This window comes from Oenanthe melanoleuca, chromosome 1A (genome assembly GCF_029582105.1).
Source record: "Oenanthe melanoleuca isolate GR-GAL-2019-014 chromosome 1A, OMel1.0, whole genome shotgun sequence".
Lineage (NCBI taxonomy): Eukaryota > Metazoa > Chordata > Aves > Passeriformes > Muscicapidae > Oenanthe > Oenanthe melanoleuca.
In genome coordinates, this window is record NC_079334.1 from 1016433 (window position 1) to 1035274 (window position 18842).

General features: G+C 41.9%; 1 protein-coding gene and 1 long non-coding RNA gene across 3 annotated transcripts in view; one reads left to right on the forward strand and one right to left on the reverse strand.

Annotated features, from left to right (window-relative positions):
• Positions 1-18842, reverse strand: part of LOC130248592 (uncharacterized) — a 138013-nt gene that overhangs the window by 53933 nt on the left and 65238 nt on the right. The gene's annotated exons all lie outside the window — the stretch shown is intronic.
• On the forward strand, positions 1149-10034 carry LOC130248590 (ras-related and estrogen-regulated growth inhibitor-like protein). 2 transcript variants are annotated; one of them, XM_056482467.1, is made up of 7 exons: positions 1161-1280; positions 1361-1417; positions 4002-4075; positions 6178-6326; positions 7459-8630; positions 8705-8886; positions 9105-10034. In XM_056482467.1, exons 1-5 carry the CDS (start codon positions 1229-1231, stop codon positions 7739-7741), a joined length of 615 nt encoding a protein of 204 aa, XP_056338442.1. In that variant the 5' UTR covers positions 1161-1228; the 3' UTR covers positions 7742-8630; positions 8705-8886; positions 9105-10034. The 2 variants fall into 2 exon arrangements, with proteins under 2 accessions (XP_056338441.1, XP_056338442.1); XM_056482466.1 differs by having other exon boundaries at positions 1149-1280; positions 7459-8886.

The window sequence follows — 18842 nt, forward strand, 5'->3', positions numbered from 1 at the left end:
AAACCAAATAAAATAAACATGAACAGAACAAGCATAAAAGTGCAACCAACCTGGATGTTAAAACAATCTCTTATTTCAGGACTAAATAAACCTTTGCACAGAACCAAGCAGACATTTGAGAGCACTCGAGGAACCTCAGAATAGAAGGGGTACAGCAGACACAGGGTGTCTTTTCAGGGGTGTCTTTAAGCCTTTTCTACCTCTCCACATCTGTAGGATTTTGCTATGTCACATTTTCCTTTTTCACAGGGGTACTGCAAGTCTTAGCTGGACACCATACACCACATTACTCTAAATTTAAACTCAATAAAAACATTCTCAGGCACAAAAAGGCAACCCCACAGAAGTATTTTACAAGATTAGAGCTTCAGTGAGAGTCAGATGAGAGTTTTGAAACCCAGGGCAGAGAACAGACAAGAGCAAATAACTTCTATTTTTTTTTAACAAGTTAGCCTCAGAATCACTTTTTTATAGAAGTCCCTTTGGTTTCTTCACTTTCCTATTCTTGGTGTAAAATGATGACAAGCCTGCAAAACAAACTTGGAGCAAAACCAAACACTTGCACACAAAGGGGAATCCTCTTTTCTCTCTTCTCTTCTCTTCTCTTCTCTTCTCTTCTCTTCTCTTCTCTTCTCTTCTCTTCTCTTCTCTTCTCTTCTCTTCTCTTCTCTTCTCTTCTCTTCTCTTCTCTTCTCTTCTCTTCTCTTCTCTTCTCTTCTCTTCTCTTCTCTTCTCTTCTCTTCTCTTCTCTTCTCTTCTCTTCTCTTCTCTTCTCTTTCCCTTTCCCTTTCCCTTTCCCTTTCCCTTTCCCTTTCCCTTTCCCTTTCCCTTTCCCTTTCCCTTTCCCTTTCCCTTTCCCTTTCCCTTTCCCTTTCCCTTTCCCTTTCCCTTTCCCTTTCCCTTTCCCTTTTCTCTCTTTTTTCTCTCTTTTTTTCTCTCTTCCTTCCCTTGTTTTCCTTGTCCCCGTAGTTCCTGAGTGCCCGGGGGGAGCAGGAATCGCAGGAAGGAGCCCTGCAGAAAGTTTGTGCGGCGGGGGGAAGGCGCTGGGGCACTTTTGGGAGGAGGAGGAGGAGGAGGAGGAGGAAGGCGCCTCTCAGGAGCTGAAGAGCCGGCCCCGCTGCGGGCAGCTGCACCTCCCCCGGCGGCGGGAGGAGGCGGGATGAGGGATGAGGGATAAAGGGCGAGGGATGAAGGATGAGGACGGGGCGGTGGCACCAGGCGCTCCGGGATGGCCGAGGTCAAGGTGGCCGTGCTGGGCGGCAGCGGGGCCGGCAAGTCGGGTAAGGCAGAGCCGGGAAGGAGCGGCCCGGGCTCGGTGAGAGGGAGGAGCAGCTAAACCCGGCTGTGCTTCCACCCGCAGCGCTGGCCGTGCGGTTCCTGACACGGAGATTCATCGGAGAGTACGCGGCCAGCGCCGGTGAGAGAGGGAGGGAGGGAGGGATGGAGGGAGGGAGGGATGGAGGGAGAGAGGGATGGAGGGAGGGATGGATGCAGGGATGGAAGGATGGCAGGATGGATGGATGGATGGAGGGAGGGATGGAGGCAGGGATGGAGGGAGGGAGCGAGGGAGGGATGGAGGGAGGGATGGATGGAGGTAGCCAGGGATGAATGGATGGATGGATGGATGGATGGATGGATGGATGGATGGATGGATGGATGGAAGGAGGGAGGCAGGGACGGAGGGATGGAGCCAGGATGGATGGAGGGAGGGCTGGATGGAGGGATGGAGGTAGCCAGAGATGGATGGAGGGAGGCAGGGATGGCAGGGATGGATGGATGGAGGGATGGATGGATGATGGATGGATGGATGGATGGATGGATGGATGGATGGAGGGATGGATGGATGGATGGAGGGAGGGATGGATGGATGGATGGATGGATGGATGGATGGATGGATGGATGGATGGATGGATGGATGGAGGATTCCCCGGGGACAGCAGGATGCGGCGCCTCCAGCGCTCATTTGGGGGAGAAATGGGGTAACCCCGCGGCGTGGCAGAACTTTGCGGGGAGATCCGGGTTCCCGCCGGGTTATCGGTGCCGTGCGAGCCCGGGGAGCGGAAAGGGGAGCCGGGTCGGGGCAGAGATCGCTCCGAGGCTCGCAGAGCAGCCGTGGAGCGGCTGGGACGGGAAAAGAGCCGGGCTGCGAGTGGGAACCGGGGCGGGCTCTGGTCAGCTCGGCCAGAGAGGGAGAGAGTAAAGGAATAGACTGAACGACCCCAAACAACTCCTCCTCTCCTGAATATCCCCCCCGGCTCCAGGGGAGAGGGGAGGCAGCTTTTAATGCAAGCACCGAGCGAGGGAACAGGAGCTTTGTGGCGCTCGCCGCCCGCAGCACAGAATGTCACATCTCCTGCCAAATGAACATCCCCGTCCTTACCGCACCTCCAGCTCCTGGGAGGCGGCAAAGCAGCGCTTGGACCTTTACATCCCGGGTGGAAACACTGCCCAGCTGGCACACAAATAACTCTGGAAGTGTGCTGCCACCCCAGCTGGTGTGGCAGAAGTCCCAAAATTTAACGAGACGCAGAGATTGCCACCCACCTCCCTGCTAAAGGGAAGGACCCTCCCCACACTTCCCTCCCCCCACAGAAATCAGAGTAGCTTCTAGTGATCTGTAAATAATAAAGAAAAAGGAAGTGTTAAGCTGAATTGTATGGAATATATCCAAATGAACTTATTCTGAAGGAGGAGCTACAACTGCACGTGTTCCTGCCATTAGTTGTTGTTACACAAACACAGACTGAGCACAGTTCGTGTCCCAGCTGCTGCTCTGGGTCTGAGCTACCACATTAAATTATGTGCTCACATTAAATTATGTGCTCTCTGTGCTCTGTGTGTGCTCCTGTGGGAAACAGAAAAGGTGCCAAACTCTCAGAAAACTGCGTGAAAGCAAATCTCAGGATGGAGAGAAAAAAATCCCAACGTGTTCAAGTCACCTACAACCAAGACCAGGCTCCGTTCTCAGCCTCCAGTACTGCAAGTCCTGTAAAAGGCTTTTCAAACCCCAGAACATTTTAATTTTTAAAAATGTTCTTTGGAAGATAAGTTGAGCACTGTTTCTAGAGATGAGGAAAGTGGTAATAGGAGTGGTAAAAGAAAAATCATGCCACTATTCGTGGAGTCAAAATAATAATTAAATTTTGTTTAATTAAGGAAACAAGCAAGAGGCTGTATATTTTATATCCTGAGATGCTTGGGACTGATAGTTTATCATCAGATGAAGATGCTGAGTTCCAGACACCACAGAGCTATCCCTCATTACACAGTTTTAAGTGTGTTTTCTGTAGTGTCAACACCAATTCTTGTCCCTGTAGTTCAAAAAATGACAAACTATAGTGCAGAAAGCCTGTTGGCAATTACAAACTGGTTACACTTGCTTAGAACATCCTGCTGGTTAGAATAGTAGTGATGGTGTGTCTGCAGTAGAGTTCCCAGTGTTGATGGAGAGCTCTAAATCTGAGATGCTACAGAAATATTTTTGGACTAGGTCCTAAGGACATGGTCCTGGAAATACTCTTGGTCTAATGCTGCCTGGTATGAGATGTGATGTGAGGGTTGGGAATTCCCCTCATCTCCATTTTGGAGGAGGAAAAGCAGGGTCTGAAAGTGTTCATTCACCAGGACTTTGATGGGAACACCACAGTGAAATGGTGTTGGTCTGCCTAAGGGATTGGGTGATGCAAAATTAAATACATTTGTTTCCAGAGTCTGTTCAGAAAAAAAGTCAAGCTACCAGCCAACAACAACAAAACAAATAAAACAAACACAATAAACAAGAGAAACAAAAAAACCCTCCCTAACAACCCTCTTCACCTGCAAAAAAAACCAAAACTAAACAGATCAAAGACAAAAAATCCTCAATTTCTTGAGAAACCAAGCAAATAACCAGTATTCAAGGAATCCTCAGTATTACCAAATGTCACTGTTGGTTTTTCTTTTCTTTTCACTGTCATTCCCAGTCTAACACTGGTTTTCTCTGGATAATATCTGTCTGCTAGATTGCATCTACACTAAGCACTTGTGCCTGGATGGGAGGCAGATACACCTGGAAATTTATGATCCTTGTTCACAGGTAAGAATTGAGCAGGAGGAGGGTAAAGAAATCTGTTCTTCATTACCTGTATATGGTAGAAAGGGTCAAGGGGTTACAAACTTTTAGTTGTTGCAATTTGTGCCTGCTCTTTTTAAAGACTGAAATTTTATAATTGCTGGGGCTCTGAAGTCCTGAGTATTTTCCAATTTCATCAAAGAAACCCTTTATTGCTGAAATTTTCTGGAAATGCATTTGCAATTTGGATTAATACTTACAGAAATAACATCACTTTTCCTTCACATAGGTAAATACAGAGATAAGTTACTGGAATACATGCAGTTTTCTAAAATACCCTAAATGAATGAAGTTTAGCTTATAAAGCAAACAGTTTATTACATGGTGCACAAATGGTCTGGAACTAAGCCTTGCATTCACACAACAATTTCCTTTCCCAAGGGAAGGCATTATGCAGCTTGTACACATTGACAATTAAAATTTAATCCCAGTCAACCACTCTGAAATAAAGTTTTGTATTAATTTACTTAATTTACAGGAATAGAGAAGCTTAGGTACTGTGTAACACGTGCAGACCTAGGTCTGGCTGATCACCCTGGCTCTCCAGGTTCCTTTTTGGGCAGCTGGGGTGAAAACCAAACCACTGAAAGTCCAACCCCACACTTAAATTCAGGGGTGTAAAAACTTAACCAGTGTTTAGACAAACAGCATTGCTTGTGCCAGGGCAGGAAGGATCCTGAAATAGCCACCATGACCTGTCTTGTACTAGTTCTTTCCATAGGAACAAGGTCTAACTTTAGTTATTTAGAGAAATAATTTATTTTTTTCTAATCAGATTCCAGTATTTTATCTATTTTTAGGTCACATGGTCTTGCTAGCTGCTGCCAAATCATGCTAAAAAATCATAAGCTAATTTTAAAATCATAAGCTAATTTTAAATAGTTTGATGGGACAGTCTATAGCTGTTGCTTTCTGGAAATCAGAAGTGTGGCAGTTTCTTGGTGTGAAGAGGGTCAAGGATTAGTACAAGCCTATAATCACTCAAGTTACTTTTGTCACTGATATTATTAAACTCAGAAGCAGATTGAAAGAAGATTTTTTTTTTCCTAGCTCCTCAGAAATTTAACATGGGTAATTAGTGTTTGACACTTGGACAATTCAAAGAGGAAAGAAAACAAATGAAGACAATGTTAAGGTTACTGCAGTCAGAATATTAGGAACACACAAACCAGAGCTCTAACCACAAAACACACAAATGCTCATGGCTCCTGTATGCTCCATTCTCATGTGACCCTGCAGAATATCAAGCATAAGCAATGGCTGTTCAGGGTGTGGAATTTCACTGCTTAAACAAAGAGTAAATGTCTCACAATGAGCTGTTCAGTGATCCAAAGTGCCATCTTTGATGCTGGTTATTTATAAGGCTTTGGGAGCAGCACTAGCCTGAGCTCAGTGCCAGCAGCTAGACTGTGGGGGTTTTACTGTTGGTTGGATGGTTGCTGGACAGGCTCAGGAGCTCTCTATTTTCTGTTCTTCAGGTCTGTAGCTTATTATAAGGGTGTGGGTGTAAGAGAGAGTGTAGAGCATGGAGAGTGAGAGAGTAAGAGCAAGGGGGTAAGAGGTAAGAGGGCGATTTCCCGTTCACAATACAATAAGTATTCTTCTATGATGAATATTCTAATTTCCATTAACCAATCTAATACAATATACTAATTTCCTAATATTTGCATGTAACCCATAGGAATCACTAAATTACCATGTTTTCTGGCTTTCTTATCTGTAACCCTTATCTTCAGACCTTTCCTGCCAGCCTTGGGTCAGGATCTCTGTTGGTTCTTTGGTATTTGTGGCATTTGGTATCATCTAAACAAAGGAAGAGGCCTCAAACCTTCACATGGCTGTTTTCAGCCTCTATGTTGAAAAATGCTAACATCTCTATTTCATCTACTGTTTCAGAACTACTTGCTAGGCACTCATAAGGTTTTCCTATTTCATTCCCAACACCAGACCTATTAAATATCTTCTGCCATGGAAGTTGCTCTGTTCTGGCATTCTCAGTGGCAGAGAACATGCTCTGAAGGTACAGGAGTAACATTCCTTTTCCCTGTGCATGTGAACCCCTCCAGCCTCAGCAGGGGAAGCTCTCCCTGCCAGAGGAGCTGCTCTGGGCTGATGGATTGATCATTGTTTACGACATCAGCGCCCGAGCGTCGTTCGCGTTTGCTGAAGCGCTGCTGGGCCGGATCCGAGAGTCCCACACTGCAGGCTGTAAAAAGTAAGTGCTGCTGCTTCATTTTTTTATCCTCAGCAATCATAGAGAAAAGCTGAGAACACTTTTTGTGAGCTTGCAGGCCACCCTAGCAGCAATTAAAATCCAGCAGCATCCAACACAATTGTTAACACAATGCCAACAGCAAGGTACCTGAAGGTAAAATGTGTGGCAAATTCCAACCTATTTTACCATATCCAAACCCAAGGACATCAGGATTTGTGTTCTTATTTCTTACAGAGCTGATATTTCAATGATTGCCATAAACATTTCTGCTGTGATTAACATGGGTAAAGAAGCCTGGCATAGTCAGTCTGTGCTTTTACTCTCCCACTCAATTACCAATGCACAAGTAGAGGGGATGAGGAAAGCATTCCCCACATTAAAGGAAAGAAAAACCACAAATATCTCCTAAACTGCATTTAGCCATGACCTCAACATCGTTTGTGCACATGGGTGACCATATGGTAAGAAAGAAAGTATTGAAAAAAAACAAAGATTCACCAGAACTGCAGGTGTGAGCGTGGATGGGGATGTGTATTCCTGCAGCAGTCAGCTGAGGTGCTTTCTAAATAAAAGAGTGAAATCCTTCATCTATATCAGAAGCAGAGTAAAAACCTCATTTTTCTGTCTGTTTTACTGCTGACCTTTCATAATTAAGATTAATTTCTGGAAGGAATAGTTTTAGCAGAAGCTTGGAATTAGATTTCCTGTGTTTCCTTCTGAGTTATGCCACTGACACTGATGTACCTCTTGGGCTCTGTTCTGTTACCTGCAAATGGAGATAATGATCAGGTTGCTTCTTCATGTAGTCCAGGTGCTGACAATGTACTCAGCAGCACAGAGCATGAAGAAAGCAGTGGATTAAAAAATACATTCATTCTTTGAGTAGAGAAAACAAAATGAAAATCTACTGGTAGAGAATAGCTTGTCTGGAAATTCCTTTGCCAAATGGAAAACTAGAATTCTTCCCAGCAAGGCGAGGGGGCTGGTGAGTTCATTTTGGGTTTTTTTTTTTTTTTTTTTTTTTTTTTGCAATGCTTGCTATCCTGAACATACATATTTTCATACACACTGAATATGATATGATGCAGTGTTGCACACATCTGTTCTCTAACTGGAACCTTTTTCATTTCAGAATGGTCGAGTCATCGATATTTTTGGTCGGCAACAAACAGGATTTGTGCCACATCAGGGAAGTTGGCTGGGATGAAGGACAGAAGCTGGCAATAGATAACAAGTGCCAATTCTGTGAACTGTCTGCAGCAGAGCACTATCAGGAAGTTGTGGCAATGTTCACCAAAGTCCTGAGGAATATCACTTCCAATTCCAAAGGGAAGGAAAAGAGACGACCAAGTGGTTCCAAGTCCATGGCCAAGTTAATCAACAACGTGTTTGGAAAGAGAAGGAAATCTGTGTAAGAGATGGTTAGGCTGGAGGGTTGGAACAAGCTGAAATAATGGAGCAGAGGCAGCTCTTGGGACTCACTGAATTTCCTGCAAAGGTCAATATCTGCAGGAGTAAGACAGTGGAAACCAAAGGTGGGAGATATGGTCTAGACTTAGGAGACCTGACCTACTTCAAGCTCTGCTACAGATTTACTGATTAGGGCTGTGCCACTTATACTGTAAGCTGTTCCAGAGGGGAGGTTTAGTCTGCATTTATTCAACACCAACATGGTCTTGGATAGAGCTTCTAGGTGCAACTGAAGTATAAACAGTTATTTCACAAACTCATTTATATTGGAAAAGACCCTTAAGATCATCAAGTCCAGCCACTAACCAATCACTACCAAGTCTACCCTAAACCATGTCCCTAAGTGCCACATAACATACAGTAAACTCAGCCCAGCTGAGCAAAATCTTACTTCAGAATCTTCAGTAGTTGTTTCTTTGTGTGCAAGAACATTTGCACTAAAGAAAAGCAAAATACTGCAGCTTCACGTGGTAATGTATTTGTATTTAACTCAGGTCCTTGTGTGCCTTACACTTGCTGAAATTCATACAAATTAAATGCTTAGACACCAAATCCACAAAAGGCATTCACCTGCAAAGCTGCCTTGCAGAGGCACCAGAAGTAGGGAAGCAGATATATAAAGCAGTATTGTCTCAGTACTGTTTCAGTATCTTTTTTTTTTATTATTGTTTTTTTTTTATTCCATGAGTGATGAAAGAAAGTAGAGAGGGTTGAGGAGCGTGGAAACTGAAATGTTAGTGAAAGGTTAGTCAGTGAGCACTGGACTGTTGTTGAGTGAAATAATTTTACAGCAAGGGCCAGCAGAAGGCCTGGGCTGATCCCTTTCACAGAACAGTTTTTTTAAGCTTTAACAAAAGTTTCATTGGCTGTAGGGTGGTTGTGGCTGATTGATCCCTTTCACAGAACAGTTTTTTTAAGCTTTAACAGAAGTTTCATTGGCTGTAGGGTGGGTGTGGCTGGTTGATCCCTTTCACAGAACAGTTTTTGTAGCTTTAACAAAAGTTTCATTGGCTGTAGGGTGGGTGTGGCTGGTTGATCCCTTTCACAGAACAGTTTTTGTAGCTTTAACAGAAGTTTCATTGGCTGTAGGGTGGGTGTGGCTGGTTGATCCCTTTCACAGAACAGTTTTTTTAAGCTTTAACAGAAGTTTCATTGGCTGTAGGGTGGGTGTGGCTGGTTGATCCCTTTCACAGAACAGTTTTTGTAGCTTTAACAAAAGTTTCATTGGCTGTAAGGTGGGTGTGGCTGGTTGATCCCTTTCACAGAACAGTTTTTTTAAGCTTTAACAGAAGTTTCATTGGCTGTAAGGGTGTGACTGCTCAATCTCAGATGGCAGAGAAGCTTGGAAAGGGTGGACTGGCAAAGAGCACAAGTTCTTTAGGATGTCTGCCTGCATTTAAAGGTCAGCCTGCTGGTAGGAGCTGTGCTCACAGAGAGTGTTTTTCCCAATAACCAATGTCCTTACAGCTGCTCATGGCTGTGGCATTGAAATGCCACTGGAGAGAGCTCTCAGCACTGCCAGCTACACTTTTCAGCTGTGGACATTAAACAGCAGATGGGTGCAAATGTGCTGTCAGGTTACACTCAGAGCTCTTCCTCTAGACAGCTAAATAAGGGCTTAGCACAGCCTGTTTGCAAGGGCTGTGCTCATACAGAATTATGAAAGGGAAGTGATCTGAAGATGAATTGCTGCCTTTTATCCAGGGGACAGATGGGATTCAGTCTTTGTAGGATGCTGAGTTGAAGCCTACCTCTGCTCTGAAATCTTGCCTGCATTTCAACTAGAAAGGTTACTTTCAGTTTTTGAATGTTCACCCATATGACAACATACAAAGGTTATATATAATCCTAGCACTAAGGCTCTAAAATAGTACTAAACACATTTTACTGTGTTGACCAAAGATCACATTCTTTTCTAAGGCAAAATATACTGTTTATTTCACTTGCTATAAGACTACAAATATTGGAACATAGTTCACAGTTACAGGCACAGGGTTGTTCTGTTTTCCTGCTGCTCTGCCATATCAGGAGCATTGTATTTTAAATCTGTGCTCAACATCCATGAGACTGAATGTGCAGATTACTGATGTGCACCCCTCAGCTTCCCAGCCTACACAGGGTTCCAGAACTACCAACAGCTCTTTGTGGCTTCATCTTGCTCTAGTACTGCCAGATTCCACAACTCTTATTTGTATTTACTGCTCTGGTATTAAATAAACTGGATATAAGATGGATGTATTAATGTGGGTTTTTGTTTCCTCTTTTCTATAAAGCTACAGACTTTTGACTTGTGTGAAAGGGAAGCACTGTGCAGGTCTGAAATTCAGAATGGAGGAGGTAAATCTGGGAATCAGCCACTTGCACTGAAGAGAACTCTGGCTGTGTTTGCTGAGCACAGTGAAGAAATCCTCGTGTGCCTTGAAGCAGTGAAGAGAGCTTTTTAAAAAAATGCTTTATCTTTTAAAAATTAGTCAAAACAGCTGCAGAGAGGCCAGTTAGTTTTGTTCATATTCCTGGGGATGTGGGCTTTCAGATAGATTGAGCCTGTAGTATAGCCCAAAGTCTTTTTGTCTGTATGGAATAAGTTGGGACACAGAGCAGCTGTCACCTGGGCCATGTGCTCCCCTGAAAACATCCTGAAACTGCTGGATGATTTAGGAACAGGATAATTAAGCATACTAAAGCACCTAGCACACACATAATTTGGTGTTGTCAGCATCAGGATTTCACTTGTCTTTTATTGCTGATAAGTGCTGATGTAGAAGAATGCAGAATTTTAAAGCAGATACACATTCTCCCATTCTGAATGTATTTTTAAAATAACTTTTACAAATGAAGGCCCTTAAAATTGCCTAAAAGGCTGAGACACATGTATATATATATTTTGCTAAGTGTTCTTGGAGTTCTAAAGGAGAAGGAAATATATTAACTGGCACAGCCACATTGCAAACAAGAAATTAGTAAAAGCCCTGTTTATATACCACAGAAAATGATGTAAATGATGTCTGATGCTCAGCCTTGGCAGTGACATCACCTAGAGCATATCAGACACATTGAAGAGTGTGGAAATGAAACTATTTGTGTTGTCACATATTCCTTCATCATACAACCTCATCCTTTCTCACCAAAAGATTTTGAAATTGCTGTCCAAGAATCAAAAGTTTCTTGCTGTCATGCCTAGAAGTCCTTGCTAAGATGAACTTTTTAGTTTCAGTAAAATTTTGCCTGAGAAAGGCACTCAGAATTGATGTTCATTCTCGCTGCCTTCAACTCATTTTTACTTTGGAAACAGTAGCATGGAAGCCAAGAGATCCTACTGAAATATAAAGGGAACAGCCCCTGGCTCCCAAATGCACTCTCAGGGATTTTTGAAGCTCTTCCTCACTACAGTTTTGAAATAAACAGTTTAGACTAACACCACCTCAGCTCCCTTTCCCACTATTCAAGAATTGCTTAGAAAATCCCACTACAGCCACATTCACAACAGGGCAGAGGGGAAAATGTCACAGGAAAACTCAGAGCATGACACTCCTGGATAAAAAGGAATAACCAAGTGCAGTACTGAGTAGAGCAGCCAGACAGAAGACAAAAATAAACACCACAGGCTTTTTTATCCACTGCTAGAAGTGGTTTCTGAAATGATGGACAGGGGAACATTGGGTCATGTGGGGAGTGCTGATGCTTTTCTGTCTGACTGCTCTGCTTTGGAGATGTCTGATCCTGGCACTCTCCATCTCCAAGGCAGACAGAGGTTGAACAGCTGATCCTTTCCTTGAATAGCTGTGATCCTTTCACCAACAGCCAGACCCAAATCTCTCAAAGGCATTTTCACACTAAAATAAGAGGACTATGAAAACCACCCAAAGCAGAACTAAATTGTCCAAGAACATGGATTTTCCATCAGGATTCCTGTTGGAACAGGTGCTTCAGGTTAATGAGGTTTCATGCATTGCTTACAGACAGAGGAACAAACTCCAGCTCTGACTTGGCTGGAAAGCAATCCTTGCCTATCCTCTCTGAAGTAACAAACACATGGAAAAACAAACAAACAAACAAACAAACAAACAAACAAACAAACAAACAAACAAACAAAACACCTAAAACAAAACAAAACAAAACAAAACAAAACAAAAATCAAACTAAATTAAAAAAAAAAAAAAAAAAAGGAAAAAAGAAAAATTAAAAGAGAGATCCAAATAATCTCAAGCAATATTAGACTGTATGTTAAAAAACATGAAACCTCTACCTGCTGTCCATAGGAACTCAGGACTCTTCATACACTTAACATGCCCATGGGGAATGAAAAATGAAAATAAGGGGAAGCTAAGTTCTGATGTGCCCTTCAGCCAGTTTCAAAACCAAAACCTCTGTTTAAATGCCTAAAAGTGCACCTGGGCTCCTAATTGCCAACTTCTATTGTGATAAAACTTGGGTTTGGTATTTCCATAAAGAAGCAGTGTTTAAAGTCTTCTCTTTTGTTAGTTTGGATTCTTTCCCCCCCAGTTGATATGATGTGAGACAGGCAGACTATTCTGGGTAGAAAGTTATTTTTAAACAGGCATTACTCTTTTTCAGAAACAGACTGTAAATTTCTGTCTTCTTTTAATTGCTTTACAAAGTAAATTGAGTCCCTCTGGTTATATAATTAATATCCACATTTAGCCCTGTATATTTGACATGACTTGAGCCATTTATTGCTACATTCATTTTTCATGACTGGCTAGGAGTTCAGATATGCATTTAATTACTGCTGAACTCTGGGAAATATCCAAAGTTCTTCCAGGGAGGTGTCCTAGCAATAGTGAGAAATACATACCACAAATAATAAAATTGGAGAAGAGTGATCTCTCTGAGCAGGTCTTTCTCCTTGTACACCCCTCTGCTCACATTGAGCAGTAAAATGTCACCATATCTATACTATATAATGCATTTTACCACTTGAAATAAATATAAAAGAAGTGGAAAATACAACATCTGACCTTAAAATGTGATGTCTGGTGAAGATATAATTTTTAATAAACACAACTTTTTAAGTAGGCTTCACACATGTTTTTGGTTGCAGTGTGGTTTGTTCATTTTGTTGGGGTTTTTTTGTTTGTTTCTGTTTTCCAAAGCTATTTCCAGCATTCCAGACAAATTCCCTCCCAGAATAAACCTTCTTTTAAAGATGCCATGAGCTCCCAGAAAGTTCAATAAACTTTTGTGCAGTGCCTTTTAGAGGTGACCTGCTGTGTAAGGCTGGGAAGCCCGAGAGCTTTCCTGCTTCCAGCATCTCCCTCTCGTGGCCTTTTCCTCACACTCCATCCCTCCTGTGCTCAAACATCCCTGCTAATAAATAAATCCAAGAGCTCTGATCACAACATCCAGGTGAAACCCTCCTGCCTTCCAATGCTCCAACATTTTGCAATCGATTTTTTTGTGTTTAAAAACCTGAAATCTCATGGGCTTCACTGGGCAGGATCCTAATTAATGAAACTACAGGTTAGGGTTTTTTCAGGACTGACACTTCTGAGCTCAGCTGTTTCACTGAAATAAAGTTCAGCTCTCTTGTCTAAGGTGCTGAAATATTTCCTATTGACATCCCCTCCATTATTAATATCCTCATAATATTAATATCCTCAATATTAAAAAATTAAAAAATATTATAAAAAAGGCTCCAGAGCTTCTGTCCTGTTTCCAGACACATATTTCTCTGAGAGCAGGTTTGACTTCCAGCTTCCTGAAGGTGTTATCCCAGAGCATGGCAGGGAGCAAAGCCACACTTAGGCAGGGAGCTGAGCTACACAGAAAGAGTTTTCCTTCTCTTTTCTGCAAGCTGCAGTGCAGATTCACTGCATCAGCCTTTAAATAAGCAAGGTCACTTCCTGAAAAGACCCCAGTGCTGGGTTTGCCCAGATCTGCTTCTAGATTCCCCCCTCATCCTTCTGCCTCTCTACCCAACAGTTTACTTCATCAAGGTGATGCCTCAAATCTCATAGAAGAGTCACTCTCCAAAAGTCTCCACCAACCCTAAAGGCAATTAGGGCTGGGGATCTCTAAAGTGGGGTGAGATGAATCATGTTCCAAGTACAGCCTCTTGGGGATCCTGGCTTGTTATTCTGTCCTTCATCCTCAGCACAGAGCCCATCTGTCCTGCTTTACAAAGTCAATTGAGTCCCTATGGTTAGACAATTAACATCTAACTTGAGATGGCCTCTGGGTCATTTAATGCTAAATTTATTTCCTATGATTGATCAGAGTGCTGGGTTACATTTGATCTGTGCTGAACTTCACCAAACACCCTGAAATCCACCTGTCACGAGTTAAATTAATGGATGAACTGGAAATGAAGCTGAGGCTAAGTTAAGTGAGTGCTGCCACAGACTGCTTCCAAGCCAGCTCATTAAAAACTAACTAGCAGACCTTGATGCTTCACTGCAGTCTGCAGCAGAGCCATATTTTAACTGCTTGGCTATGGTAACTCCAAAAACCTGAGGAGGAGAAAGTTGAATCAGGTCTCCCGACTTCCAAGCTCCTGATTCAACTGATGGGTTGTTTTCTGACTTGGAAAATATGTTCCTACAATTTGTTGGTGAGCAAAGGCATCAGCTCACTTTGTGACTTATTCTGATAGCAATTAGCAGCCACATGGAATGAGCCAAGCTCATTACTTGCAGACAGACACCATAAAATCCCTGCACCACGTGTGCCTTCATTGGCTGTTGCATGTCCTCCTCTTTGCAACTGGGGGATTTGGCACCAAATGGCTCTAACTCACATTATTTCACTAGACAGGAAGTTTAACTGGACAGCAAAGCTGTTCAGGGAGTTGTTTCCTCTAGGCCACCAGTTTCTGACCACATCCCCAGTGATCACAGCACTGCACACCCAAACCTCAGAATGGGAGACTCAGCAGATGTGAGCTGCTGACTGCCTTACTGAAAGTGCCAACCAGGGGTTCTCCCTTACATCCTGAGACTTTTTTGTCAATAATCTTAAAGAAAATGCACTTGGAAACTTGGCTTCCTCGTTCAAATTTCACTCCCAGGTTCAGAAGTTGGTGGAGGACAATGTGCAGACAGGGCTGTTCAGAAAATGTTCAGTGGGCACCAAGGCTGAAATGTTGTTTTCCACTTTTTCCCACCCCTATGTATTTAAACTGGTAAACTAGAACAGAAATGGCTTCACAGTTTCTTTCACATGAGACATCACCAGGGGAGCATTTTTCACTTGGCAATGATGTGGCTGCATACAAAAAAAACTAATTGAAAAAAAAAATCCTCATCTACAGCAATGGATTATTAGCAATGGCCCTTGCTGGCATGTATCTAGCTAGGCCTTATTCTTCCAATTCTCTGCCTGAGAGTGCCCTCTGAGTGAGCTTTCTACTTATTAACCATGAGTCACATAGGTAGAGGTACTTGTGGATAAGGGTTCTTGTGATTGCTGGGCTGATCTAAGTGGATGCACAATTATATGATTAAATACAACAACATTTTTTACTAACTACATATAATTTTGGCTGTCACTCAGGATTCAATTGCATTAGATGATTCACTAAATGACTGAGGCAGTCTGGGATCTGTCCTATACAGACCTTAGGGAATACTGCAAATACTGAACTAAATCACATAACTTATCTTAAATGCAAATGGGAAAGCTTTACAAAGAAACCAATCTATACTCATCTTTTACTGTATTTGGCATCTCCTTCTGTTTGCCTACATTTTGGATCATTAATACAGATTTACAAACCTATGCTGTTCTTCATGGAGCTTTTTCTCTTTCTAAGCATGCAGTTAGGCCTATGATAAAAAGAAGCAAAGTTGATCTGTCCTGAATGGTCAAGTCTGGCTTCACAGAATAAGCTAAACTAATTTTTTTTCCCCCATATCAACTTCTAAACAGTTCCTCCAAAGAGACTTTCTCTTTGCTCTGCTCTAAATCTCCTAGGAGTCACACCAGCTCTGCTCTGCTGGTTTCCTCTCTGTGGTTTCCTCTCAGTCCTGCTTCAACCTCTGGGTCTTATTGCCAAGAATTTAGTAGCAGACTCTGATTATGAATGAATAAAACAGATTCAGTACAGTTATGATCATATCCTGATCCATGTTTGACATAATGCACTGGTACATGTTGGAGGCATGGGGAAAACATTTCCCTCTCTCTTCTCTTTCCATAGGCACATGCAATAAATCTGTTTGTTTCTGGAAATCCAGAAACAATTATAAAATATTCCAGTGCAGATATACCCATGCAGGGGTTTGACTAGGGCAATATATTCAACATTTTATATGTGTATAACCAGGACTGGTGAGGTTTGCAGAGATAAACAGACCATGCTCTGGAACTTCTGCATTTCCATTTGGCTCTGCCCTGCTTTTCTGAAATTTCCATTTCCCCAGACCCACAGATCTACCTGGTACCTTTGGGAGGAACACACACACACAGGCTTTAGTCCAAACCTTCCTTTTCCCCAGCTACCTCCCTCCCTTCACCCAGCTGCTCAGGAGAGATGCAAGTCCTTGTTTTTAATTTGATTAAACCTGGGGTCAAACCCTGCTTGCTGTTATTCTGGAACAAGCACAGAATGACTCCAGGCTCACAGTGCTACAAGTGAGAATTAAATTACACCCCGAAAATTCATTTAAGAATCTTTCAGACACTTCAACAGATGGATATATCAGGCACAGATTCTCAGGTCAACCTCCACCAGAAGGCATCTCTCATCTGACTTCCAGCAGGAGCAAGATGTGGTGATAGCAGCTAACAATAGAAAGGGAGTTACAGTAAGGGTGGGGAATATTTTTCCTTACCAAATTCACTTGATTTAATACAAGGCTTTCAGAATTAATGGTGGCTTTGAGTGATACCTGTATGTTTTATAGGTTTATAAATTGATTGCAGTAAAATCTTCCACGTCCTATATCACTAGGTATTGTTTCAGCCTATTACAGGAGATATCTATCTAGAGTTGACTGAATTGTATTAATCTGATCCTAGTTTAATGATGCCTTAACATTTTTATGGGAGAATTTAATGTTTGCAATATCCATGTTCCTTATTTGAAAGTGTGACTTATAGGTTCTCATCTCCCTTAAATTATGAAATCCTTCAGCTAATAAAGGAAAATGATTATGGTTTGCAAAAAAGGCAAAGTCATTTAACAATCCATATAACTGTCTATTGTAGGTCTTTGCATAATGATTGTAATTTAGCTATTAGAAGTTCTAAAGGCAGTTATCAGTCATATGCTGCAATGCTGAGGAAATAAGTGAAAAGTCAAATTATTTAAGGACTTTGTACTTTCCAAAGGCAGGAAAAAACCCAACAGAAATCAATAATACTTTTCATAATGAAAAAAAAAATGTTCTATTGGAATAACCAGTTGTTGGTGGCAATTTTTCTAACTATTCAATATGAAAATTTTCAACTTGTCCCCATTTCACTGTCACAAAAGGATCTTATAAAGATATTTCTGTGAGCAAAGAAATCCAATTTAGGAATGGAACCTGCGATTCTTGGTGCCCAAGATTTCTCATTTTCCTCCTAGGCACTTGGAAAGAGGGGAACAAAGAAATCAGAGGGGCTGTAAACTTGGAAAATATTTCTTTTTGAATTTTAAATGCCAACCTGAAGTTGACTTCATATCTAGTGTATACCTTGACAATTTCCTTCAAGGATGATGGCACTGCATGTTGAATCCAGCTTATCAAACTGGATAAAGCAGCTTTGTGTCCCTCCAGAGAAACAGGCTGGAGTCAGTTCTACAGAGGGACATGAAGATGATCAATAATGGCACATGACATGTGAGTAGAGGCTGATGGAAATATTTAGCCTGAAGAAGAGAAGGTAAGAGAAGCATTAGGGATTTAATTGCCCAATCGGGGGTATAGAGGATCAGCACACTCTGAGATGCACAGTGAAAGGATATGGGCCAAAAAATACAAGTGACAGAAAGGAAAATTCCAACTGGAGGTATGGAAATAAGTTGAGAGTGGTTTAAACACTGAAACAATTTTTCCAGCAAGGTTGGAACTTCTATTCTTGGGAGTGTTCAAAGCTTGGCTGGGATATTTATCAAGAATTTCAGCTGTGTTCTTAATGGAAGCTAAGGTGGCTAGATAAAAATTATCTAAATGAGTATTTCTTAAACAAAAGTAGCAATCTGTTACTGCATGATATTCAAAATTGACTGTGGTAGGATAACTTCTTTTACTTCAGCTCTGACATTTGCCCCACCCCACTTACATTTGGCATACAGCATATTTTCTGTAGCAGACCCAGAGGTCAAGGCACAGAGCTGACAGAAGTGCCAAGCACACAGCTATTAACAGGCACTGTAGCATGAAATATCCAGAATGAAGCAAATCTTGGCATTCACCACCCACCTATAACACAGAGCACTGCCTGACAGACCAGATATTGTGCAAAGACACACCTGTAAACCCTGTATTTACTGTAGTTCTAACTAGCTGCTGTCAGTGAGTGCTGACCACCCTGCACATCAATTGATTTCTGTAATGACATCTTTAGATGGATCTGCAGAACATGCTGAGAAAACAAGTGGTAATGGCCTGACAGAAAATGCATTGCTCCTGTGAACTGCTCATCTTTCATTCACTTAAAATAGGTGTAAAACACACAGGCAAGTTACAAGGAAAAAGATGCCAGGTTACTAAAGGTGAAGGGAAAAAAAAGCTCTTTTCATGCACCCTGTGCATGTTAAGTCCTTTGAGAAAAATGGCTTTGAAGAATCAATTAGTTCCTTGCTTCTTAAAAATTAACTTATTGTTACAAAAGAGTCTGATCTATCCCTTTCAACAACATTCTCTGCTTACATCAAATCCAGATATGTCTCCTGTAAATTGTTCTGGATGCTGTATGTCCTTAAAAACACCCAACATCAACAACAACAAAAGCACCAAAACTCTCCCAAAGAACAGAAAACTTTTTACTTTGAAATTAACATTTGAACTATTTAAAAGAACCAGTTAATGCTGCCTGTGTGAGTATTAAGAAATAAAACAGTTTCTAAGGAAAGCCTTTGATAAAAGCATGATTACAGTT